Here is a 26,545-nt window from a genome sequence, read left to right as displayed (position 1 = left end):
GTGTCTTACATATTACAATTTAAATGTTTAAACAAACATGAACACATTATCGAAAATTGTACATAGGAATCCGTTATTCTTATCAATACATTGGTTGGTGATATCGTATTGGTTATAGATCTGATGTGCTAATAAAGAGGTTGAGGTTCACACTCTAGTAGAGTGGATTCCCATTCCCATTTCCTCAGGCTACTCCAAAGATATTGCACTTTGTCTAACAGGTTGATTTAGTTGCAATCTTTGTGTATTGGCATCTAACTGACAACTGGATACATTTGACTATTAATCATTTAGGCCTACAGCTTCTAAATGTACACCAAAACATTAGAGATGTATCAGCACTCACAGATGCACACAGGACCTACCCTCAGGAGCCAAAGCTCTGACTTGTTTTGTGCACGTATGGAGCTATTAATATGCTGATTATCCTCATGACCTTTTGCTTAAGATGGATACGAGGCCTTTATATAGAAATTAACTTTACCTCAACAAAAGGATTATCTGCATTTTATGATAAGACTCTGTATCGTTATTCCATCTAGGTCCATATCCCTCAGTAGTTTTTATTAGGAGTATTTAGAATGCACCAAAACCAACAGAACCAAGACCAACAGGTTTAAAAAAAAGGTTTCCAAATAAGCACCATACATTTATTTCATTTTTGCATTATTTTATTTTTATTTTTGCATTGTTTAAATTTGATCTTGTTCATAATTCTTCCGCTAGCTTTTTGGTTATGCCACTATAATGTATTCTGTTTGCAAATAATAAACACTCATTATGTAATACTGTATATTGGTGTACAGTGTTCATAATATTGGCACACAATGGCATATGAATCACAGTCTACCAGTTACATATTGCAAATTATATATACTGTATCTGCAGTGGTCCCACTTTTATGCTAATCCATGTTACTGCTATACAAAATGGCAGTACTATACTTTCATAGAATGAAATACGGAGTTATTGGATGCTGAGAATGTGTTATTTTATTTTATAATTTTTCTCTGAAAATAGTATAGTAGTTCAGGTACAATATTACTATGTCTGGTCATCTTTTGGTCTTTTTTAATGACTAATATTCACATGCACTGTACATTTGTTCTTTTCCATTTTTTAAGGAAAGCCCTTTCATTGCTCCCATGGTTGCAGTCACACCGAGTAAGAAGACAACTGGGGTGCTGAGATAATCAGCTAGTGGCCTGGTTAAATAGGGCTTAGTAATGAGGAGTGTGTTTTTAATAAGAACTTAAAGAGCTTGTAGCGCAAAGGCCAGGCTTCTGGGAGAGGAGACAAAGAGGAACAAAGCATATGATTGTGCATTACCACTCACATACTTTGTCGTATAGCTTTTCCTCTAAAACGGTCATTAAGAGCATCTCTTCTCTTTCCAGGACAAAGAGAGCATTCAGAGGAGGACGGCGGTCGGTTTCAGCTCTGGGCTCAGGCTTTGATGCAGGTCACCTGATCAGTTTTACTTGAGCAGATCCTGATTCACCTTCAACACTATTAGAAAAACACCTTGCTGATGACAGTTCGATTGGACACGGGTTGCCCCTGCTGTGGCAGGCATCTCATCTCGTGATTCTTCGTTTTCTCAACCATTTGAGGATTATATGCTCTAAATATTCTGTTTTTGTCCTGAAAGCTCATTTGAACTCTCATTACTTGGCCATCACCTGCCAGTACTGGGATTGGGGCAGAAGATCCCAAGATGAGTGTCAAAAAAGAAGACGTGGAGAAGTTCCTGGATGGAAATCCAGATTTTGCCAGGAGCTATTTTGACAAAAAGCTCAAACCTGGTGCTGTGGCCTCGATCGTGCGAATACCCGAGTCTAAAGTGGATATGAACAGTTTTAAGGACATATGCTCGGTAGAGGAAGGAGCGATATTCTACGATCTCATTACAGACATGCAAGAGAACGTCAATATGGAGAAGGTGATTTTTAAGATTCTGAAGCGGGTCAGTGCTCTGATTCATGCCGACCGATGTAGCTTGTTCATGTATCGACAGCGGAACGGTATCGCTGAGCTGGCTACTCGTCTCTTCAACGTTAATGAAAATTCTGAGCTTGATGACTGTGTGGTGCCTCCAGACTCTGAGATCGTCTTCCCTCTGGACATCGGTATAGTAGGACATGTGGCTCAAACCAAGAAGCCCATCAATGTGAAGGATGTTACACAGGTACAAAAGAAAACATTGCATCTGTACACAGATCAGACAAACTGTAAAACTTGATTGAAAGAGACTCATGACACTATTATGCATTATTAGACTGCAGGTATGGTCATATTTTGAGGCTTGGCAAATCCTCTTGACATAATCCATTTATGACCCATGTCCAGCATGAAGGATTTCACATGTGGCATTTATACAGTGACCAAATCTCTTCTCAGTAGTTGAATCACACAAAAACTTAGAACAGATTGTTTGTTTAATAATTTGTACAATAGGTTGTGGGTTTTACAACATTACATAATTATTTCAATTTGTTATCTCTGCTGTATTAGTTATTTTGTTAAACAAGGGACAAACACTGAATTTTTGGTAACACCTTACAATAAGGTTCCATTAACATTAGTTAATTGCATTAGTTTACATGAACAATGAAAAATATGGTAACACTTTATTTTACGGTATCCTTGTTACACATTACATATAGTAATAACAATAAATTATGCATAATTGCATGCAACTAACCCTAAACCAAACCCTCATCCTAGCCATAAAGTAAGTACATGGAGTTCATTAATACTACTCAGTACTTAAATGTATAATTACACTGTAACAAGGACACTAAAATAAAGTGTAACAAAAAAATCTAATGCATTTATTATTCTTAGTTAACCTTTACTAATACATTATTAAAATCAAAAGTTGGATCTGTTAATATTATTTATTCGACTTGGATTAACAATGAATAGTTTTTATTAACTAACATTAACAAAGATTAATAAATACAGTAACAAATGTGTTTATCATTGTTATTTAATGGTACACTGAAAAAAAAGGATTCATTGAATTGACAAAAAAATGTTAAGGTAAGTGGTTGCAATCAATTTATTTTAGCTACATTTAAATAATCAAATTTAGCTGAAAGTTAGTCAACTAAATTTGCTTATTTAAATGTAGCTAAAATAAATTGATTGCAACCACTTACCTTAAAAAATTTAGTATCATTTTGTTTTTTCAATGTAGTTAATGCATTAACTAAGGCTGATGATACACGGGGCAATTTTTTGAGCAATTTTGCCACTTTGCCATTGAGAATGGGTAACAAATTTCTATCTGGATACTTTAGATCGGTCGTGGGCCCTTAGTGGATTACCTACATATGTTGCAGAGAGTGGATTTGTAAGTGACTCCTTTATTACTTTGGGAATAAAGTATGGTTGATTTTTGAAAAGTTAAGTAATTACATATAGTATTCACTTATTCATTTCTGTTGTGTATTTAAGATTTGCAACATCATGAATGCAGCAGCAGATGAAATGTTCAACTTTCAGGTATTTTTATTTAATTTTTTTTACTGTCTAAAACAGGGTTCCTCAAATCCGGTCCTGGAGGGACACTGTGCTGCAGAGTTTAGCTCAAACCCTGATCAAACTCACTTACCTGTGATTTTTAATGGATCCTGAAGACCTTGATGAGCTCGCTCAGGTGTGTTTGATTAGGGTTGAAGCTAAACTCTGCAGGGCATTGGCCCTCCAGGGCAAGATTTGAGGAGCCCTGGTCTAAAACATGTTTAATGGTTGAAGTTCCCTTGACTTGCAGTAATAACACTTTGGGTTTCTGTAGACGGAAGCTCTGGATGACAGTGGATGGACCATCAAGAATGTGCTGTCCCTGCCAATTGTCAACAAAAAAGAAGAAATTGTTGGCGTTGCAACTTTCTACAACAGGAAGGACGGCAAACCATTTGATGACCATGATGAACAACTCATGGAGGTAAAATTGGTTGCATTACTGAGAATGGTCATTTACCGACTGAATTCAACAACTTGTTGACTTGCGGAACAATGCGTTGCTGTCTCGACAGGCTTTGACACAGTTTCTGGGCTGGTCAGTCCTCAACACAGACACCTATGACAAAATGAATAAGCTGGAGAACAGGAAGGACATTGCCCAGGACATGGTGCTGTACCATGTCAAATGTCGAGATGATGAGATTCAAAACATCCTTGTAAGTTTATACTTATTATTATTTTATTATTTTATTTTATTACTATTTATTTTTGTTCTCTTTGGTATTTCTATTCTAGAAAACAAGAGAATATTTTGACAGAGAACCAAGAGACTGTGAGGAGGACGAGCTTTTGGAAATTCTGGTACACTGAACTGCTTATTAATTAAAGATTTTGAAATTACTGGCTGATCTTAATCTTCTCAGATAGATAAGATAAAGTCGCCTTTAATAGGAATCCATTATTTAAAACATTACAGGTGCTTTCAGATATGTCTATTGTGATTCTCTCCATATACTAATTAAGTTTAAGATATGCTGTTTCAGCTATTATTGCATTATTCAAAATACTTTGCATATTTTCCTTTTGCATTGGTTTATGTTTTGCAAAAGTTATGCACTGACTGACTTTTTTATTATTATTATTTTTATGCAGAAAAAAGAGCTGCCAGGTCCAAAAAAGTTTGAGATCTACGCATTCCATTTTTCAGACTTTGACTGCACCGAACTGGAACTTGTAATGTGTGGGATTCAGATGTACTATGAAGTTGGAGTGGTTAAAAAGTTTCAGGTCCCTCAGGAGGTAAATTTGCTTGTTTATAATGATGGAGACACCTGATTTGTGTCGTGAAGCATCATGGAATTCCATAAAATTGGCTGCTATTTTCCAATTAGGTTTTGGTAAGATTCATGTACTCAGTGAGCAAAGGCTACAGGAAAATCACCTACCACAACTGGCGCCATGGCTTCAATGTTGGGCAAACCATGTTCACTTTACTCACGGTATGACCTGCTCAGCTTACCTTTACTTAGGATTACTTGTTTAGGGTCCAAACTAAATGTATGTTGTTGATTTACACATTTAAAAAATGAAGTATGAAACAGAATTTCAAACATAATGATTGTTTCCAAACAAGTTTGTTTGATCCGGTTTCAGACAAACATATTTTTGCATCTTTGTTGTTCATGACAAATTTTAGATACACATTCAAAAAATGAAAAAATCATAATGAAAATAATTTTTTGTTTTTTATGGAGCCAGACAGGCAAACTGAAGCAGTATTACACAGATTTGGAGGTGATGGCCATGATCACTGCAGGCTTCCTGCATGATATCGACCACAGAGGCACAAATAATCTCTACCAAGTGAAGTCAGTAGATACTACTACTAGTTCTACTAGTACTTGTACTATTATTGCTTCTCCTAATAATAATCTTCATCACATTTGTATGTTTTGTGATAAGGTCCCAAAATCCTCTAGCCAAGCTACATGGATCCTCCATTCTAGAGAGGCATCACTTGGACTTTGGCAAATTCTTGTTAGGCGACGAGGTATGAGCAAACTGTCCAGAATGTGAGCCTTCGTATTAATTTGATTTGACCCTAACATATGTTTTTTTTCTTAGACATTAAACATCTTCCAGAACCTCAACAGAAGACAAACGGAGCATGTCTTCCACCTCATTGACATTGCCATTATTGCAACTGATCTTGCATTGTACTTCAAGTAAGGTTTGACAATATATCATACGTAGTAGTATGTTTTAGTCTCTTTAAAGGAATTTTTCACGCAACAATGAAAATGCATTATTTACTTGTCACTATGTGGTTTCAAACTCATATACAGTTACTTTTTTCTTCAGCTGTTTGTATAGTGCCAGTTTATAGTGACCGTTGCTGTTCATTTAAAGAAGTGAAACTAAAGGGGAAGTCGTGGCCTAATGGTTAGAGAGTCGGACTCGTAACCCAAAGGTTGCAGGTTTGAGTCTCGTACCGGCAGGGATTGTAGGTGGGGGGAGTGAATGTACAGCGCTCTCCCACCTTCAATACCACGACTGAGGTGCTCTTGAGCAAGGCACCGAACCCCCAGCTGCTCCCTGGGTGCCGCAGCAAAAAAATGGCGGCCCACTGCTCCGGGTGTGTGTTTACTGCTGTGTGTGTGCACTTTGGATGGGATAAATGCAGAGTACTAATTCCTAGTATGGGTCACCATACTTGGCCACATGTCACATCACTTCACTTTAAATGTAAACCTAAAATGAGACAAAAGTTTTAAAATATGAACTTTTTCTACCTTAAAGAAAGAGAACAATGTTCCAGAAAATTGTGGATCTCTCTGAGACATATGAAGATCAGAAGAAATGGGTGGACTTCATGTCTCTTGAAACAACAAGGAAAGAAATTGTAATGTAAGTGTGTCCATTTACAACTTCCGCTAGGCATTTTAGCATAATACATCTCTTAGAAATAATCCATTTGGGCTTTGCGTGTTTTTATATTTTTAATAATTGACCAGGGCCATGATGATGACAGCATGTGACCTCTCAGCTATCGCAAAACCATGGGAGGTACAGAGCAAGGTAAGAGATGTCAAATGAAGAATAACTACAGTTTTGCTTCTCAGCAATATATAAGTGTAATTTCTCCCATCCTAGGTCGCCCTCTCTGTAGCAGCTGAATTCTGGGAGCAGGGTGATCTTGAGAGGACTGTTCTTGAGCAACAACCTATCGTGAGTACATGAATCTAATATTGGTGGTTGAGCTGCTAGGAAAGCTCCCATCTTGGAAACCATTGGTGGAAAAAAAAAAAACAATCATGTGGTGTTTGTCTTTTAATCTAGCCCATGATGGACAGGAACAAAGCCGCAGAGCTGCCAAAGCTTCAGTGTGGTTTTATCGATTTTGTCTGTACTTTTGTCTACAAGGTACCTTTATGAATGAAGGGAACTGATCTTTTTGTTTGTTTGTTTCAAGAAAAAAAATGACCAAATCATTCTCATTTTGTTTTTAACATTAAGATTAATTAGCAACCCCTCCCTCTTTGTTTCCCATAGGAATTCTCTCGTTTTCACCACGAGATCCAGCCCATGCATGATGGCATTCTGAACAACCGGATGCATTGGAAAGAGAGGCAGGAGGAATATGAGGCAAAACTAAAGGCAATGGAGGAGGCAGCTAAGGCCAGACAGGAAGCAGCTACCAAAAATGGTTTGAATTTTAATCGTTTGCTTAAGATTTTATTAATCTATATCCTTTGTTCACTGTATTTCTACTAAATTAGGAAGAACCTACATTCAGACCCTCTTAAAATGTAGCTCATTATCAAGTTGACGTTTGACATAACAATATACATTTTTATTTAAAAAATCAGTAAAAACAGTAATATTGTGAAATATTATTACAACAACAAAACGTATCTATTTTAATATATTTTAAAATAAAATGTCATTTATTTCTGTGCCGGCAAAGCTGAATTTTTAGCATTCATTACTCCAGTCTTCAGTGTCACATTATCCTTCAGAAATCATTCTAATTTGCTGTTCAGTAAACATTTTTTATTATTATACTTCAAGTAAAGTATAATTTTATCTTTGATCAATTTAATTTAAAAACCTTAATGACCCCAAATATTTGAAAGGTACTGAAGTGTACACTGACATGCTACATGGCCAATGGTATGTAGACACCCGAAATCCACACCTATATTTGCTTGTACAGATTTACAGATTAATAGGAAAAATGGTCCTCACTTTACTGCTATAAAAAGGGTTTTGCAGTCTGTTAACATGAAAAAAAAAACACTTTGACTTCTACAAAAGAACCCAGACACAAAAAGCTAACCTGAAGAACATGTAATTAAACATCAAGAACTTCATTAATCTCCAAGAAACTTGATTGGCCATCAAAAAGCCCAGACCTGAACTAGAATAGCCAATAACAAAAGAGTGTCCACAACCTGTCGGCCATATATCGTATGATATGATGCATTTCTTTCATTCGGACTCTTTGTGTTTGTTTCTGTACGGTTTCTCTACAGCTGCAAATTCCAACAGCACCAGTGGATCAGGATCAGGATCCAAGACCTGCTCTATCTGCTAGAGAAAAGACGACGTTACAGAGGGCAAGGCAGTTTGAGATATAGTACATCACACAGATCAACATCACCCTTAGGATCCCCAAGGATCTGATCAAGAGTGAGTGGGAAAACACTGTCAATGCATTATATGCTACCAGCAGGCCACAAGACCACCTGCTAACCAAAACACACATTGGATCTTGCCTACTACAGTTAGCATTACTGTTCCATTGTGTTTCCTTTGGGTCACAGTGTTCAAGCATTTTTATAGGATGGTACTCGGTTTCAGTTAATCACAATGCAGACTTAGATGCACTACAGGAAAATTCAGAGGTGAATATTGAAAATATGGTTCTTATTTAAAAAAAAAAAAAAAAAGTTTATTTTGTTTTTCTCTCCATGCAATCAAAGATATTAGCATTATCTATAAATTACTTGTATGGATAGGTTTTCATTTATTTTTATTTATCAGCTGCTATTTAGTATCAAGCAGGTCTAGTTAACTTTTCCTCCATTTTGTAATTTTAATGTCTCATTTGTTGTCACCTGCTACTTTCACTGAATATCAGAAAACAAAGGCCATTATATGAGTGATACGTATTTTTTTCTGTCATTTATTCCCTCTAAATGTAATCACATTGTACAGATGGAAGCTAACATTGCAGGTTGCTAAATGTGAGAAGGTAGGTGACAGACCTTAGTGCGCCACAAAATAGTTTCTGGTAAGCTAGATGGCAGAATACAGTGGTGGTCAGCATGTATAAAGATTGGGTTAAAGTTATAGTTTGATTTTTTTTTTGTTTCACTTAAGCCGACAGGTAATGCGCAATTGTCCTTCAGACTTATTTACATCAAGTGCTGTCATGGGTGTGTTTTACTGAGCAATGTCCCGTTACTCAGTGTCTCCGCTGTTGGGACATGCGTTCACAGAGAAAACTAATTCCAGTGGCCTTGATATCATTCATCTGTTCTCAGCTGACCCGTCATCACACTGAACCTTGAGAAGTCTGTGATTAAAGGGATAGTTCACCTTCAGTTGCTGGTCCCCATTGACTTGCATAGTGTTTTATTTCATACTATGGAAGTCAATGGGGACCAGCAACTGAAGGTGAACTATCCCTTTAAATTCATGAAGGTATTCAGATTCAGGCAATTTTTTTCTTCTTATGTCTGACTTTTTTTGTAGGAATCAAGTTTTTCTTTCACTAGTTGTCTATAAAACATCGTAAAAACATCAGTTGTGAATCTAATTGTGTAAATACACAAAATTTATTTTTAAACATTATGAGGTACGACTTTACATACTGTTAAAAGTAAAAATTACAAAGGTGTGTTTTAGTGTACTTAATGTATTTTACAAGCTTATAATACAAAGCTGCTGCTTCTGTTTCACATATCATAAAGGTTTAATTTAAGTAGCAAAGAATCAGGCAGTAGCAATGAAAATTAATGTTTAAATCAATGTGTCAGATCTGACAGCGAGGGCCCGATAAGAAGACTTATTGAGTCTTTTTGAATTTGACACAAATGTGATTTACTTGCAGAGCAAGTTTAATCATTTTTAACATGAATTTGATTATTTTGATTCATCTTCAAATATGATGCTCGCAAACCATCAAAAATACAGCATCAAATATGGATGATTCCAATTAAATTATTAAACATTAAGCTTCACTTCTGTATGCTCAATACAATGACAATTAAAGCATATATTTTTATGAACTTTGTGTTTTTCTTAGTACTTAGGTTGACTATTTCAAATAAATGATGTTCTTTCTATTTATAAAAGAATACTGGGGGGGAAATGTATCACGTTACAGCAGGAAATGCTTCTTGAGCACCAAATCAGCATATTAGAATGATTTCTGAAGGATCATGTGAGACTGGAATAATGGCTGCTGAAAATTTAGCTTTGTCATCACAGGAATAAATTACATTTTAAAATATATAAAAATAAATAAACAGCTATTTTACACTGCAGTATTTCACAATATTACTGTTTTTACCAATTAAATGCAGCCTTGGTGAGCAGAAGAGACTTATTTCAAAAACATAAAACATAACTTACAGACCCCAATTTTTTTGATGGGTAGTATATTAAAGCAATAACAATATCAATTTGAGACTATTTCAAACTACAAAGGATTTGATTCTCTTCACACATCTACTCAATGAGTCACTCGATAAGAAATCCTCTTATCCCATGAGAACTATCAGCAGTTTCCACCCTTCCCTTCCTAGATACTGTAACTGAGTGTCATCTGCAAAGGTTATCTGAACATCCCTACACATTCCATTTCCCAATAAATCCTCTGACAATATTCTTACAAGACTTCCAATATTTTTGTCTCTGTTAAAGTCATGGCAGTTTTGGGTTTTTAGATTAACTCAGAAGAAATGTTGTTTATAAATGAAGGAAAGCAGAGCTTTTTTAAACAGTTAATGAAGTGCAGCACCGCAGCTAAGTAGCTGTGAAGCATTTGTGCAAAATCAGCACTTGTGCTGTATTGGCTTGACCTAAATCCTGGGATTTATGCTAAACCATGGTCAGGTTATACAACCGTCCTCCCTCTATAAACGTCACCACAGCAGTGCAGGAAAGACAAAACAGTTCTTAACACATTCTCAGAGAATGATCTTGGTTTGTCATGCATATAGTGCATATAACTATAACCCAACCAAATGAAAATGTTCTTTTCTTGCTGAAAAGGTATGCAGACGCCCTTATGATGCATATAATCAGAATTACCTGAATAATGGCAATGAGGAAAAAGAAAACATACAAGAATATTTTTACCTTCTGTCTTTATTGAAAATAAAATTAGGTTTATTGTGATTCATTTCATTTGGTGCTGGAATGAATACATCATGGAGATTTACTTCAGAATGGTGTCAGAGTTTGCTGTGGAGATAAAAAAATATTAAGATATTTTAATATTTTGAATTATTTGTGGTCAAGTTAACACCCTGTAGCCTGTGAGAAGAAATATATCCCCTGAAATTCCTTTCCATAAACAGCACTGCTTTGCATTTGATTCACTGAATATTTTCAATGAATAACTTAATTTTCAAGTAGGTGAAAACTGACATGCTACATAATGAGACACTGCTAATGTATGACAAAACAAAAAGAGGACTAATTTCTTTCGTCAAACACCATTTCAACATTACTGTATCTCCCCTCTACATAAGGCTGGTTAATGTAAAATATCCGCATTCACTGAAACACAAAGATAAGAAACTAACAGGTGGGCCAAGGTTAAAATACCACCACAAAAATACACTTTTTGTAACACCATCTGATATATTTTGCTATATTTTATTATTGTTATATTGTAGAATAAAATTGTGTGTGTGTGTGTGTGCATACAGAGAGAGAGAGTGTTACAGACCTTCAGACAGCGGGGAGACCTGTACGGGAGGAACCATGTTTGAACGGATCTTCTCTTCAGGCAGGAGAAGAGGAAGTCTCTGCTCTGCTCTGATTTGATTCTCCCTGCTGTCTGTCAGTAGGCTACACTGTACACAGTACATGTCCATCAACTTTTTGCCCGTTTTTCACCATTTTTAAATAAAAAACAATAATATGGTAATAATTTTAAACCTTTTTAGAAGTTCACTTAAATATTCCTACAGTGTAGTGTGTATAAATATTCAACCCAGTCTCTCAGTTAATATAGGGTATTCATTTATTAATTTGTTAGGCCTTTTATTAATGTTGTTATTATTATTAGTAGTAGTAGTAGTATTGTTGCTTATAATTTTAACAACCTGTTGACTTAGTCTTACAGTGTGAAAATTTCGTTTTTTTTAATATGTATAAATATTTTATACAGTCTCTCAATTAATGTAGGGTATGTATTTATTTAGTAGTAGCAGTGCAAACGATTTAGAAATAAATCAGTTTTGTCAACTGCCCATTGCCATTCTGGTGTGTCATGCATGCCTTGTCATTAAAATACAAATTGTACAAACTGTGTAAACCTTTGAAAAACTATAATTACAAAATCTTTGATAAGACAGGTTATAGTTATAAAGATGAATTCCATCAAAGCCTACTTCCTAAATAGATATTTGAAATCAGTCTCTTAGTGATGATACATTTTTTTATCAGCCACAGATTAAATATTAGAGTACATTATGTCTCCACCTGAGTTAAAGTTGTTCCTTCTATTTGAATCTATTTCTGGAGGTGACGTCACCGATGCCAACACAGGTGTCAGTTTCAGAAACCTGCAGGATTAGAAAGCATGTTGGAACGCTTGTAAGTTAAATGTAAACACAGCTGACAGAATATGAAGTAAGTTCTGACACACACACACACAAAATATGCCCTGATGTGACATTGAACTATTTCTCACAGTAACCTTGATTAGTTATTATATTTAATATATGTGTTAATATTAGGTATGTTATATTGCTATACGATAGGAAAACCTTGTATCAGCCTCTTGCATTAACCTCTTCCCTTAATAGAAAGTTATGCAGAGCGCCAGAGTGGTCACTGGAAATAGACCAATGATGTACTTCTCTGGTATTTAACAGATGGATCACAAAAATACAGCCGACTTGTTTTGGAACATGACAGCATGTGCTCAGTCATAGCAGATCTTCGACAGGCTGACACACACTGTAGTGCTAATAGAGGAGCGTTACTGGAATGTTCCAAGACAGCATATAAAAGCCTCAGGTCTTGTTCATTGGGACAGAAGCACAGAAGAACTCAACCAGCTCAAAACAGCACAGAAAAGCCACCAAAAATGCTTTGCCCAAGCACATTTCAGCCTCACCTCAGCCCATTCATGGACTTCCACTGGCCAGTGCGCAGTCTGTGGCCGGAGACCAGACCTCTGTTCTTTCAGATCGAGAAAGAAATGATGAGACACTTGCAGGAGATGAGACACAACCTGGAGTTCATGGAATGCCTGCACCAAAGGATTTTCGATGAGATTGACCACGTTTCACCCATGACGACTTTCAAACCCATCTCATTCCAGCTCGGAAAAGAAGGAAGCCTCTATGCACTGACACTAGATACAAAGGATTTCACTCCAGAGGAGCTGTCCGTTAAACAAGTGGACAGGAAGTTGCGGGTGAGCGGCAAGACAGAGAAGAAGCAAGACGATGGGAAAGGATCGTTCTCGTACAGATGCCAAGAATTCAGGCAGGAGTTTGACCTTCCTCAAGGTGTGAATCCTGAGATGGTGACCTGCTCTTTAAATAATGGACAGCTACAGATAGAAGCACCCAAAGAAGCCAATGCTGTGAGCAACGAGAGAGTGATTCCCATTACATACACTCCTGCTGTGAAAAGTCCTGTTCCTCAGAGCCCTCAACCTCAACCTGAGAGCCAAGGAGCTGAGGCAGAGGCTACAGATAATTAAGCTTTGCCTCTACTATCTATATATCGCACAATGGAACAAAATGACATTCATTTACATCTTGAACTTACAAAATTGTAAAAAGAATCAAATTTGTCAAAGATCATTATTGGTCCTATACATTTGTGTAACTGTATTATAATTTTGTTGATTGTATTACGATTCAGAATTCAATATTTGTTTTATTAGATTGTTAAATTGCAAAAGATGTAAAATAAAATATTTTGTGTACATCCAATAAACTACAAAACTAATCAAGTTTGGGTCCTGGAATGGCTATCATGTTTGTGTAATTTGCCAGATTTACACAAAATATTATTCAATTGGTAAATGTATTCATTTGTATTTATTTATTTATTTATTTATTTAATTAATGCATCTTCAATTTTTGTCTTTACAATTTCTAAAGAATTTTTGCTTGCATTAAATTATTAAGAATTGCATGCATCTCACAAATTCATAAAACCATTTGTTTTCTTGGTGTGAAAAATCAGCAATGATCAGAAACTAAGTTCTTTAATATGGATCTCATCCATATTGATGCTTTAACAAAACATGCTTAAAATATACCTAAACTTTCATTACTGTAATATTCTAAAAAAAAACAATCTATTGAGTTTTGAAAATTTTACAAATTTTAAATATGCATGTTTTATTTATAAGGTCTTGAATGGGCTTGCTCCCCCTCCGTTAATTGAATTAATAAAACCGAGGGCAGATTGTAGTATTGGTACTAAGTCTATTATTAGAGGAGATTGTGAGGTGCCATATAGGCGAACATCTTTTGGACAGAATGTATTATCTGTAATTGGGAGTAAATATTGGAATAGCTTACCGCAGTCAATAAGACAATGTTCTACTTATCATACCTTTAAAGATCATTTCAAAAACTGTCTTATGAAGAATCAGTTGTGTAAACATTTTACTTAGAAATATTCAAATGTCTTTTATGTGCTGTTGTATGTGTATTTGAGTCTGTGTCCTTGTGTGTATCTGCCTAGGAACTGCGGGTGTAAATTAGCAATGTTGCTATAATCCGTCTTGTTTACATTCTGTATTACTACAAATGTTCATTAACATGCATTGTCCCTATCAAATAAATAAACAATAACAATGACTTTCAAATATACCTAGTTTCTGTCCACACGTCAGGTATTTTTGAAAACTTAAAGAAATATTTGTACATAAAAAAACCTAAGACCTCTTCTTCGACAAGGTTTTAGTTTTTGTGTCACAACAAACATGCATAAAATAATCAAAAATAGTTGCATGCAATTATCTCACAAATTCACAAAAACATTTGTTTTCTAGGAGTGAAAAATAAGCAAATATCAAAATTGATCTCTTTAACAAGAATCTCATCCATTTCGATTCCAGTATAGAAGCAATAAAAACAGACCTTTGACCTAAAATAATAAGCAAATCCTCTCCGTTCACAAGGGACGTTGATACTTGTACTAATCCCTCCAACCCTCTAGACGGCAGTACTGCTTTAACAAAACACACTCCACACCAAATTTTTGTTCCATAAAAAAGTCCTTCCGTTTGTTCACTCGCCACTAACAAGCAAATGGCTAGCCGGGGTACTTTTTAAGGTACAATTTTGTATGTGATGAGGTAGTGAGCATATTTTTTGGGAGGAAGGTGCCGAATAATAATCTTTGAGCATGACGGCAGTAATTCACGAGTTACTGTCCTCCGTTATGGGGGTATTAGTTGAAAGTGTCGTGTCGGAGTTGAGCAAACATCTCTCTGACTTCACGACTGTCTTATCTGAGGAGTGGAAGCGCAACAAGGGGACGGTAGTGAACAAAAACCGACTTAAACAGGCGAATCAAGCCAAAAGTGTAAGTTCTAGAGTAGAGGAACGATTGCAGTGTCCATTCCTGTTCATAATAGGCTTCGAAATGTTGGTTGACAGCTGTATTTACAACTTCTATTTATTTAGAAGTCCATATTGAATGTAATTATATTATAAATATAATAAACCTGTTAACCTTGTAACTTCCGTCTGTTTCACAGTAAGCTGTTGTTGGTTAAATAATGTGTATCCGTGTTTTTTGTAATATGCTATTTTAAATTCCCATTTGTTTTAAACGTAAATTCGCAAAATTTATGTTAATCCATGCGGAAATTAAAAAATTATGTTAATAAATCAGGTATATATATATATATATATATGTGTGTGTGTATGTATGTATATAAATATGTAAATGTGTGAGGGTGTACACACCTGATTTAAGTTCAATTAAAAAAAAACATGATCTAGCAGTATGTGTTAGGCAAGGTTTACATTTTTGTGTCACAAGAATCATGACGATCGTCACCACCATCACACAAATTGTAAAAAAAAGAAAGAAATTGTTTGGTATTTTTACATTATTTTTCTCCTAATGGTAGCTAGCAACAACAGAAAAACAAAATCAATACTGCATTTATACAAAATATGGTTGTTTTGTCACCAGTGCAAGAATGTGATGACAGCTTGACTGTTTAATAGAGCTTGCAGAAAACATCCTGTAATCTCATTAATTCAAGCGAATGATAGAGTTGGCAATTTATAAAATGTGTGACATTATTTTTATATTCATATTAAGTGATTGGTAATTCACATTTTGTGAGGAAATGAGAGCAGGAGATTGCACTCAAAACATTTAATACCTCTAAACACACTTGTCCTTTGGTCATCTTGTTCTAGTCATATGTTGTCTGAAGAAGTCAAATATTTTGTGTGTACAAAGTAATGATCGTAAATCTTAAATTCTGATAGAGCACAAGATTATTAGGACAATGTAAGTGAATTTGATTATAATCAAACCTGTTTTTTTACATGCAGGAAATTGTAATAATTGCATGCAATGAACTAAATCTCCAATGATCTCTTTTATGTTTCAGAAGGAGTTTGCTGATTTCATGGAGCTGTTGAGTAAAGCCACAGTAGAGACGATGGTGAAACTGATTCATGATCACATCTCCGCTCAAGTACCGGAAGCGACAGCAAAGTCTCAGCTCTCAAAACAAGACAAACTAAATGGTACATCTTTATACTTAATCACAAACCTGGGCAAACACTCAGATATTCTATGTATGTCTTGGCTATATCATTTACTTGCCCTTAAAAGGGTTAGTTCACCCAAAAATGAAAATTCTGTCATTAAAGGGATAGTTCACCCCCAAATTTTTTTTTAATGTTTATCTGCTTACCGCCAGTGCATCCAAGATGTAGGTGACTTTGTTTCTTCAGTAGAACACAAACGAAGATTTTGCAGTATGCAGTATGTCAGTCATATAATGGAAGTGAATGGGAATCACGGCTTTGAGAGTCAAAAAAACATTCACAGACAAAACCAAATTAAACCCTGTGGCTCGTGACGATACATTGATGTGTAAAGACACAAAACGGATCATAGACTTACAACTGCATTACCGCCACCTATCTCTCAAATGGACCTTTGACACTCCTAATTGAGAGTGTGCGATCCACCGTAAGGAAGAAGACGCGTCATGCGTTTGCTGTTGAGAACGCGTTCAGGACAGTTCAGACATTGTGGTGAATCAGATGTAAAAAAACTATATAAATACTATTCAGTTTCTTGCACAGACCGATCGTTTCGGGTCTTTACAATCAATATCAATGTATCGCACCGAGCCGCAGGGTTTAATTTGGTTTTGTTTGTGTATGTTTTTTTGACTCTCAAAGCCGTGATTCCCATTCACTTCCATTATATGACTGACATACTGCAACGGTTTGAGTTAAAAATCTTCGTTTGTGTTCTACTGAAGAAACAAAGTCACCTACAATCTTGTATGTCCTGACGGTAAGCAGATAAACATCAAATTTTCATTTTTGGGTGAACTATCCCTTTAATTACTCACCCTCATGTCGTTCTAAACCCGCATGACCTCCGTTCATCTTCGGAACACAAATTAAGATATTTTTTATGAATTCTGAGAGCTCTCTGACCCTCCCATAGACGGCAATGTAATTACCACAATCAAGGTCCAGAAACGTGGTAAGGAGATCGGTAAAATAATCCATGTGACATCAGGGGTTCAACTGTAATTTTACGAAGCTACGAGAATACTTTTTGTACGCAAAGAAAACAAACATGACGACTTTATTCAACAATTCGTCTCCTCCGCGTCACCCTGGTGCCATTTTGGAGAATATCCACTGAATGTAAACGGCGTATGCTATTCTGTGTCAGCTGCGTCACGCGGATGCGTTGTTTTCGTTATGAACAAATTCAAACAAATTCGTATTTTACCGATCTCCTTGCCACGTTTCTGGAGCTTGATCGTGGTAATTAGATTGCTGTCAATGGGAGAGTCAGAGAGCTGTCAGAATTAATCAAAAATTTCTTTATTATATCTTTAAATATTTGCTTTATTTTCGTTATGAACGAATTCAAACAAATTCGTATTTTACCGATCTCCTTGCCACGTTTCTGGAGCTTGATCGTGGTAATTAGATTGCTGTCAATGGGAGAGTCAGAGAGCTGTCAGAATTAATCAAAAATTTCTTTATTATATCTTTAAATATTTGCTTTATTTTCGTTATGAACGAATTCAAACAAATTCGTATTTTACCGATCTCCTTGCCACGTTTCTGGAGCTTGATCGTGGTAATTAGATTGCTGTCAATGGGAGAGTCAGAGAGCTGTCAGAATTAATCAAAAATTTCTTTATTATATCTTTAAATATTTGCTTTATTTTCGTTATGAACGAATTCAAACAAATTCGTATTTTACCGATCTCCTTGCCACGTTTCTGGAGCTTGATCGTGGTAATTACATTGCTGTCAATGGGAGAGTCAGAGAGCTGTCAGAATTAATTAAAAATATCTTTATTATATCTTTAAATATTTGCTTTATATCTATATAAATATTTGTGTTCCGAAGACAAACGGAGGTCTTACAGGTTTAGAATGACATGAGGGTGAGTAATTAATGACAAAATTTTCATTTTTGGGTGAACTAGCCCTTTAAGTTCTAAACCTGTATGAGTTTGTTTCTTTGGCTGAACACAAAAGAAGATATTTTGAATAATGTGGCAGATATTTTTTCTGCTTTTAAAATTAAACTCATTTCATTTTGATAAATTTCACAGAAAACAAGACTTCTTATCTTGTCATTTTTCAGCACAAGTAAATGTATCTTTAGACATTTGCACTGGAAAACTAGTCAAAAATACTGAGGAAGAATTTAACATTTTTGCAGCCTGATCAGAAAGTGCAGTAAAGTTAAAGGGGTCCTATTATGCTTTTTCACTTTTTCAACTTTAGTTAGTCTTTAATGTTGCTGTTTGAGCATAAAAAAGATCTGAAAAGTTACAAAGCTCAAAGTCCAATTCAAAAGGAGATATTTTATTTAACAGAAATCACTTTTCATGTGACTCACGACTCATTTGGACTACAACGCATATTTTCTGGGATTTGTGATATCACAAATACTGATGAATGGGACGAGACCTGGTTGAGCTGCACTAGAGAAGGCAACGAGTGTTATCACTATGTCGGAGACACGCTAGCTTTCCCAAGGCAAACGAACTTAGAGTGGTTACAATCATCCGGGTTACAATCATCCGGGTTTAAATCGCGCTCAAATTGATTTGATTTTGACGCAATATTTACACTGAAGCTCGCAGGCGGCTATGGTAAGGGGCATGATATTTCCTGACCAGGCGCCGAGTGGAGCCAATCACAACACTCACTGGCCCAGCTAACCAATCACAGCACATTTTGTATCTCAGAAGGCAGGCCTTCATTTGATACAGGAACTATTCGAGCCGTTCATGCCAGACTGGGGAGAGAGGTGTTGTAATAATGTAAAATATAAGATAGAAGAGCATAATACACTTTAAAGTTATTTCCATATTCTAGTGTACTCTAGCAGAAGGTTTCCAAAGTACACACAGTTTAACCATGTGCATTTATTTCTACTTGTCTTGGTAGAAATTAAAAAAATAAATAAAAAATGACCAGAAACCCTTGCTCTGTAAATCTGTTTAAGATGTCTAATCGATATTTGAAGATTCCTGCTTATACAGTCAATAATAATACTTTTTAAATATTATGTATTTGTATTGTGAATTCAAGATTTTCAGTGTGGTATTTCAAAAAACAAAGCATTATTATTATTATTATTTTTTTTTTCTCATTGTATTCACACAGAGGGTCAAGGAGCCACATCTGAGTCTGAAAATAATGTGCTTCTTGAGTCTGAACAGAACAAGGATTATGAAATGGAATCAGAACGTCATGAAAACTCTGGACAAGCAGCAAATCAGTACCAACAGCTGTCATCTGCACCCACAGATATTCTGGCAGGCAGTTTAAGTTTGAGTGAAAGCCAGCCTTCCACAAGCACGAACGTAGCTGCTGAGGAGAGACATGAGCCTTTAATTTGTGAGTCCTGTGGAGTATCGTTCAATGACATGGCCCTGTTAAACATTCACAATGCTTTACACAAAGAAAGACCTTTCAATTGTTTAACATGTGGGAATACTTTCAAAATGATGAAATGCTTGATGAAACACCAGAGATTTCACATGAGTCCGGATTTGAGTATTGAGTTCGAAGCCACTCTGAATGAAGAAGAATTCATTGTGCAGCTTGAAACCTGTGATACTGTCAATACATCACTGGAAACACTAGAGGTCACCACTCAAGGTAAGACATTATTTCAAATGCAGCTTAAAGGGATAGTTCACCCAAAAATGAAAATTACCCCATGATCTACTCACCCTCAAGGCATCCTAGGTGTATATGTGACCCTGGACCACAAAACCAGTCTTAAAGGAACACTCCACTATTTTTGAAAATAGGCTCATTTTCCAACTCCCCTAGAGTTAAATAGTTTAGTTTTACCGTTTTCGAATCCATTCAGCCGATCTCCGGGTCCGGTAGCTTTTTTAGCTGTAGCTTAGCATAGATCATTGAATCTGATATTATGCATTACATAATGATATTACGCAGTGCCTGAAAATAGTCCCCAGCTAGGTAACTTCCAATAAGCCTATTTTCAGATCATGTTCCATGAAGATATTTTGTGAATTTCCAACCGTAAATATATCAAAGCTCAATTTTTTATTAGTTATATGCATTGCTAAGAACTTCATTTGGACAGCTTTAAAGGCGATTTTCTCAGTATTTAATTTTTTTTCACCCTCAGATTCCAGATTTTCAAATAGTTGTATCTCGGCCAAATAATGCCCTATCCTAACAAACAGTATATCAATGGAAAGCTTATTTATTCAGCTGATGTATAAATAGAGATGCACCGATTGCAATTTTCTTGGCCGATTCTGATTTTTTGTTATTGTGATCTGCCGATTCCGATTTTCTTTCTAAGAACTATAATTGACAGCATATACAAACATAAATCTACTTGTTGTAATAATGTAAAATATAAGATAGAAGAGCATAATACACTTTAAAGTTATTTCCATATTCTAGTGTACTCTAGCAGAAGGTTTCCAAAGTACACACAGTTTAACCATGTGCATTTATTTCTACTTGTCTTGGTAGAAATTAAAAAAATAAATAAAAAATGACCAGAAACCCTTGCTCTGTAAATCTGTTTAAGATGTCTAATCGATATTTGAAGATTCCTGCTTATACAGTCAATAATAATACTTTTTAAATATTATGTATTTGTATTGTGAATTCAAGATTTTCAGTGTGGTATTTCAAAAAACAAAGCATTATTATTATTATTATTTTTTTTTTCTCATTGTATTCACACAGAGGGTCAAGGAGCCACATCTGAGTCTGAAAATAATGTGCTTCTTGAGTCTGAACAGAACAAGGATTATGAAATGGAATCAGAACGTCATGAAAACTCTGGACAAGCAGCAAATCAGTACCAACAGCTGTCATCTGCACCCACAGATATTCTGGCAGGCAGTTTAAGTTTGAGTGAAAGCCAGCCTTCCACAAGCACGAACGTAGCTGCTGAGGAGAGACATGAGCCTTTAATTTGTGAGTCCTGTGGAGTATCGTTCAATGACATGGCCCTGTTAAACATTCACAATGCTTTACACAAAGAAAGACCTTTCAATTGTTTAACATGTGGGAATACTTTCAAAATGATGAAATGCTTGATGAAACACCAGAGATTTCACATGAGTCCGGATTTGAGTATTGAGTTTGAAGCCACTCTGAATGAAGAAGAATTCATTGTGCAGCTTGAAACCTGTGATACTGTCAATGGAAACACTGAAACACTAGAGGTCACCACTCAAGGTAAGACATTATTTCAAATGCAGCTTAAAGGGATAGTTCACCCAAATTACCCCATTACCCCATGATCTACTCACCCTCAAGGCATCCTAGGTGTATATGTGACCCTGGACCACAAAACCAGTCTTAAAGGAACACTCCACTATTTTTGAAAATAGGCTCATTTTCCAACTCCCCTAGAGTTAAATAGTTTAGTTTTACCGTTTTCGAATCCATTCAGCCGATCTCCGGGTCCGGTAGCTTTTTTAGCTGTAGCTTAGCATAGATCATTGAATCTGATATTATGCATTACATAATGATATTACGCAGTGCCTGAAAATAGTCCCCAGCTAGGTAACTTCCAATAAGCCTATTTTCAGGCGCTGCGTAATATCATTGCGCCTGCTGCACCCATGGTACGGTAGCAAAGTTCCTTGATTATTACGCTGGAATGAAAGTATAGTTCCTAGCCATATCGGCCTAGAAAATCACAACTTTTCATTTTCTGTTGGTTTTAGTACACGATGTAACTACAGAAGAGTCAAATTTTAAATAGGAAAAATATAGAAACTCTTTGGTCATTTTTGAGCGAGATGCTAACGGTCTCATCCGATTCAATGATCTATGCTAAGCTACAGCTAAAAGTGCTACCACCAGACCTGGAGATCGGCTGAATCGATTCGAAAACGGTAAAACTCAACTGTTTAACTCTAGGGGAGTTGGAAAATGAGCCTATTTTCAAAAATAATGAAGTGTTCCTTTAAGTCTCTTGGGTATATTTTTATCAATAGCCAAAAAAAACATTGTATGGGTAAAAATGATCGATTTTTCGTTTATGCCAAAAATCATTAGGATATTAAGTAAAGATCATGTTCCATGAAGATATTTTGTGAATTTCCAACCGTAAATATATCAAAGCTCAATTTTTTATTAGTTATATGCATTGCTAAGAACTTCATTTGGACAGCTTTAAAGGCGATTTTCTCAGTATTTAATTTTTTTTCACCCTCAGATTCCAGATTTTCAAATAGTTGTATCTCGGCCAAATAATGCCCTATCCTAACAAACAGTATATCAATGGAAAGCTTATTTATTCAGCTGATGTATAAATAGAGATGCACCGATTGCAATTTTCTTGGCCGATTCTGATTTTTTGTTATTGTGATCTGCCGATTCCGATTTTCTTTCTAAGAACTATAATTGACAGCATATACAAACATAAATCTACTTTTCTTCAACAGTTTTATTTTCATAAAAAAAAAACACAAGTAAAAAGTCAGTAATAAAATAAGAACAAATAAAAACATTGCAATCTATAATTGACAGCATATACAAACATAAATCTACTTTTCTTCAACAGTTTTATTTTCATAAAAAAAAAACACAAGTAAAAAGTCAGTAATAAAATAAGAACAAATAAAAACATTGCAATAAACAGCACAAATAAATGCAATAGAATAAAGAGAGCTATGAAACTAAGTTTTTCAGGTTAAGTAAGTTTTTATTCAGATAAGAAATACTACTGAAATTAAAGTAATCAAATGTAAAATAACACATTCAGTGTTATTGGATGTATTATTTTTTACTTCATACAAATTTTTACTTCATTGTAAAAATTAAATATAGATTAATGCTTACCGTTAAAGTTATAAAACGTATACAGTCAAGAGCAGAAAGTGATTTTCTTTGTCTTTTGTTCTTTGATTAACATGACAGACAGCAGCAGGAATATTGGGCTGCGGTCCCTTTAAGAGTTTATCCACGCGGATGCGTTCTCTTTCTCAACTATTTAACGTTCCCAAACTGACTGTGTTTAACTGGATACTCGCCAAGACGGGCATTTTGACATAATTTTGTATGTTTTTGAACGTTTTAGCGCAGTTAGCCACTCATTTTGAATGCGCAGCTGACGTTATTGCTGGTAACAAAAGGGATCGGCTCGGAATCGGAAAGAAGTGAGACTGACCGGCCGGTCACCGATCCGGGCCGATCATGAGGAAAATCGTCCGATTCCGATCCTTGGCCGATTGATCCTTGATCTCTAGTATAAATCTCAATTTCAAAAAATTTACCCTTATAACTGGTTTTGTGGCCCAGGGTCACATATCTTGACTGTGGTCCAGGGACTTCTATTTGACTATTGAATAATATCACCCATTCACTGCCATTATAAAGCTTGGAAGAGCCAAGACATTTTTAAATATAAGTCCGATTGTATTCGTCTGAAAGAAGAAATTCATATACACCTAGGATGGCTTGAGGGTGAGTAAATTATGGGGTAATTAAAAATTTTGGGTGAACTATCCCTTTAAAGTTCTGTTTAGAAATATATGTTTCTCTGCACAGTATGGGAGTCATCTTGGACTGTGTATTGTAAATGCAGCATATGGTTTAATTTTTGTGCTGATTTGGTGTTTAAGAATGTTTTTATTTGTATTATTATGTTAAAACGGTTGTGCTGCTTAATACTTTTGTGGAAATCACAAAAGTAGTTTGTGGATACATTTTTTCAGGATTTTTTGGTGTTCAAAAGAACAGCATTTATTTGAAATAGAATTTATTGTAACAATATGAATGTATTCATTGCCACTTTATCTGGTCAAATTTATTGTGTGCTTGTTGAATAAAAGTATAAATTAAAAACTAAAAAACATACTGAAACTGTAAACGGTAGTGAATGTAAAACTCTCATAGATCCATGTCACGTGAGTGTACATGATTTTATTATTTCTTTAAAGACATTAATTCATCTTTTTTTTATTCATTTATGTAAACTGAGTTAGTAAAAAATTACTGGATGCACCTTAAAATACCAATATTTTATATTTAAAAAAAAGTATAAATATTTAAATAAAATTTTTCAGGTTGTTTCTCTTAAACATACTCTTGTGTTCTTCTTTTCACAGAAATTCTCCAAAATAACTTGGACAATGAAGACGTATCTTGTGCTGTCTTGGGAAGCAGTCAGTATGTGACCGAATCGCTTGTGCAAGGTTTAAATATTACCATCGAAAACACAGACAACCAGCCCAACACCACACCTAACATGGATATGATCAAGCAATCAAATGATGGCTTGTTCCGATGTAAAACTTGCGGGAAGTGTTTTGAACTTAGGTGGAAGTTCATTAACCACGTTCGGGCTCATGTGAAACATTACAAATGTTCGCATTGCGATAAGCGCTTTACTATGAGAAGCTGCCTCATCAGACACGCAGCGATGCACACTGGAGCTAAGCTATTCAAATGTGATGTATGTTCCAAGTCTTTTGTATTTCAGGCCTCCCTGGAAAAGCACAAGCACCTTCATACGGCAGAAAAGACGGTTACCTGCTCAAACTGTCAGAAGGTTTTTCCCGGCAAGCGTTCGTTCGGCAGACACCGATGCAAAGCAGTCGAAACGCTCTACAACTGTCCAGTATGTGACAAGCAGTTCAAAATTAAGCAAAACATGCTCGATCACCAAACACTGCACACCGGCGAGAAGCCCTACTGTTGCGAAATTTGTGGCGCTTTTTATAGCTGCGAGCGATATCTGAAAAATCACCAGAAGAGCCACATCGAGAAAACCTACGAGTATCTGTGCGAGCTCTGCGACAAGCGGTTCAGCGCTCGCAAACATTTGCAAGCGCATATGCTCGTGCACACGAGGGAAAAGCGATACGCTTGTGACGTATGCGATAAGAAGTTTGCCACCTCTGGAAACCTCAACAGACACAAAGCCGGTCACACGGGTGTGAAGCTGTACGGTTGTCCGATATGTTTGAAAAGGTACACCACAGCGTACGCCTTGAAGATGCACATGCACAAACATACTTCAAGCAAACCATTTCTTTGCGACGTTTGCGGTAAGGGATTTACCAGTTCAGACTACATGAAAAGGCACAAGCGAATCATTCACGCAGGAAGGAGGGATTGTGTGTGCTCGATCTGTAATAAGGCCTTCATATTCCCCAGTTCTCTTAATCAGCACATGCTTGTACATACAGGAGAGAAGCATCACGAGCGATTGGTCAGTCCTTTGTTGAAGAAGTTCAGTTGCGATCATTGTCAAAAGAAGTTCTATTCACAAGCCGCCCTTACGGTACACCAAAGGGTTCACACCAAAGAAAAGCCGTATAGTTGTGAGGTTTGTGGAAAGCGGTTTGGATATTCGAGCAGTATTCAGATGCACATGAGAATCCATACGGGGGAGAGACCTTTTGGTTGTGATGTTTGTGGTAAGACGTTTAATCAGGCTGTGCATCTGAGGACCCATCAGCGAGTGCACACCGGTCTGAAGTCATTCAGTTGTGAGTGCTGTGGGAAGAAGTTTGTGGATCATAGAAATCTTAAACAACATAAATGTAAATACTCCATGTAAATTCTTACATATTTGCAAGGCCAAAGGTTACACTGAATTAAACACTGCATCTTTTTTTCCAGGGCTGTTTGAAATAGTTTTATGTAATGCATAGTATTATGTTCCTAACTGATGATCTGTAGTCTTATTTGGCAAGCTGAATGAAATTTGTTTGTATGCTTCTGTATTTTTAATTGTGTAAACAATTATATTTTCAAACCAGGACTGGAATCAATGCTTGAGTGTGATGGCAATAAAACATGAACCACCTCGGTCTTTTTTTTTTTTTTTTTGCATTAAATATATTATTAAAGAATCAGGATGGAATTATTCATAGTCATGTTTGAATTGTATTTTTTTTGGTGCCTATGGTGTCCCACAATCCTGTGCGTGCTTCACAAGCGTGATTACTCTTAAGTAAATTCAACTATGTGAATATTTCTTATTTACATTTAATTTCTACCTGGAAATTATCTCTAAAGTTGGCTTGAACTTCATTTCACATAACTTTTGAGTTATTATAGTTTTGCATATGGGACAGATATATTACGAAATG

The 26,545-nt window shown here is 35.9% G+C and overlaps 3 protein-coding genes and 2 long non-coding RNA genes across 6 annotated transcripts; 3 read left to right on the top strand and 2 right to left on the bottom strand.

Moving 5' to 3' along the window:
• The first annotated feature begins 1,247 nt into the window (after positions 1 to 1,247).
• On the top strand, positions 1,248 to 8,415 carry LOC107591729 (rod cGMP-specific 3',5'-cyclic phosphodiesterase subunit beta-like). Its single transcript, XM_016280964.1, has 17 exons — positions 1,248 to 2,239; positions 3,302 to 3,358; positions 3,463 to 3,510; positions 3,803 to 3,952; positions 4,044 to 4,187; positions 4,267 to 4,332; positions 4,624 to 4,770; positions 4,863 to 4,970; positions 5,230 to 5,339; positions 5,434 to 5,521; positions 5,596 to 5,696; positions 6,271 to 6,378; positions 6,486 to 6,549; positions 6,625 to 6,699; positions 6,811 to 6,894; positions 7,024 to 7,177; positions 8,007 to 8,415. Exons 1-17 carry the CDS (start codon positions 1,718 to 1,720, stop codon positions 8,066 to 8,068), a joined length of 2,088 nt encoding a protein of 695 aa, XP_016136450.1. The 5' UTR covers positions 1,248 to 1,717; the 3' UTR covers positions 8,069 to 8,415.
• A 408-nt stretch (positions 8,416 to 8,823) lies between these two features.
• On the bottom strand, positions 8,824 to 9,930 carry LOC107591701 (uncharacterized). The gene is made up of 2 exons (XR_001609898.1): positions 9,160 to 9,930; positions 8,824 to 9,042 (listed from the first exon to the last, which is right to left on the bottom strand). It is a non-coding gene; the product is annotated as an uncharacterized lncRNA (long non-coding RNA).
• A 925-nt stretch (positions 9,931 to 10,855) lies between these two features.
• On the bottom strand, positions 10,856 to 15,457 carry LOC107591700 (uncharacterized). Its single transcript, XR_001609897.1, has 3 exons — positions 15,447 to 15,457; positions 13,223 to 13,226; positions 10,856 to 10,947 (listed from the first exon to the last, which is right to left on the bottom strand). It is a non-coding gene; the product is annotated as an uncharacterized lncRNA (long non-coding RNA).
• On the top strand, positions 12,217 to 13,553 carry LOC107591699 (heat shock protein beta-11-like). The gene is made up of 2 exons (XM_016280928.1): positions 12,217 to 12,345; positions 12,591 to 13,553. Exon 2 carries the CDS (start codon positions 12,635 to 12,637, stop codon positions 13,427 to 13,429), a length of 795 nt encoding a protein of 264 aa, XP_016136414.1. The 5' UTR covers positions 12,217 to 12,345; positions 12,591 to 12,634; the 3' UTR covers positions 13,430 to 13,553.
• On the top strand, positions 14,972 to 26,304 carry LOC107591696 (zinc finger protein 708-like). Of its 2 annotated transcripts, none has more exons than XM_016280926.1 (4): positions 14,972 to 15,273; positions 16,325 to 16,460; positions 19,599 to 20,096; positions 24,554 to 26,304. In XM_016280926.1, exons 1-4 carry the CDS (start codon positions 15,094 to 15,096, stop codon positions 26,008 to 26,010), a joined length of 2,271 nt encoding a protein of 756 aa, XP_016136412.1. In that variant the 5' UTR covers positions 14,972 to 15,093; the 3' UTR covers positions 26,011 to 26,304. The 2 variants fall into 2 exon arrangements, with proteins under 2 accessions (XP_016136412.1, XP_016136411.1); XM_016280925.1 differs by having other exon boundaries at positions 16,322 to 16,460.
• The last annotated feature ends 241 nt before the right edge of the window (positions 26,305 to 26,545 follow it).

The sequence above is a fragment of the Sinocyclocheilus grahami genome, unplaced genomic scaffold (assembly GCF_001515645.1).
Source record: "Sinocyclocheilus grahami isolate Dianchi unplaced genomic scaffold, SAMN03320097.WGS_v1.1 scaffold145.1, whole genome shotgun sequence".
Taxonomy (NCBI): domain Eukaryota; kingdom Metazoa; phylum Chordata; class Actinopteri; order Cypriniformes; family Cyprinidae; genus Sinocyclocheilus; species Sinocyclocheilus grahami.
The sequence above is the reverse complement of the archived record's forward strand: the minus strand, read 5'-3'. Positions and strand labels throughout refer to the sequence as shown.

Bases quoted from the DNA above. Each gene is read 5' to 3' on its own strand.
- LOC107591729 (XM_016280964.1), top strand. From the start codon at position 1,718: ATGAGTGTCAAAAAAGAAGACGTGGAGAAGTTCCTGGATGGAAATCCA. The intron at 5,522-5,595 runs GTATGAGCAAAC...TTTTTTTCTTAG, and splicing joins AATTCTTGTTAGGCGACGAG to ACATTAAACATCTTCCAGAA. The intron at 6,895-7,023 runs GTACCTTTATGA...TGTTTCCCATAG, and splicing joins TCTGTACTTTTGTCTACAAG to GAATTCTCTCGTTTTCACCA.
- LOC107591699 (XM_016280928.1), top strand. From the start codon at position 12,635: ATGTGCTCAGTCATAGCAGATCTTCGACAGGCTGACACACACTGTAGT.
- LOC107591696 (XM_016280925.1), top strand. From the start codon at position 15,094: ATGACGGCAGTAATTCACGAGTTACTGTCCTCCGTTATGGGGGTATTA. The intron at 15,274-16,321 runs GTAAGTTCTAGA...TTTATGTTTCAG, and splicing joins AGGCGAATCAAGCCAAAAGT to AAGGAGTTTGCTGATTTCAT. The intron at 20,097-24,553 runs GTAAGACATTAT...TTCTTTTCACAG, and splicing joins ACTAGAGGTCACCACTCAAG to AAATTCTCCAAAATAACTTG.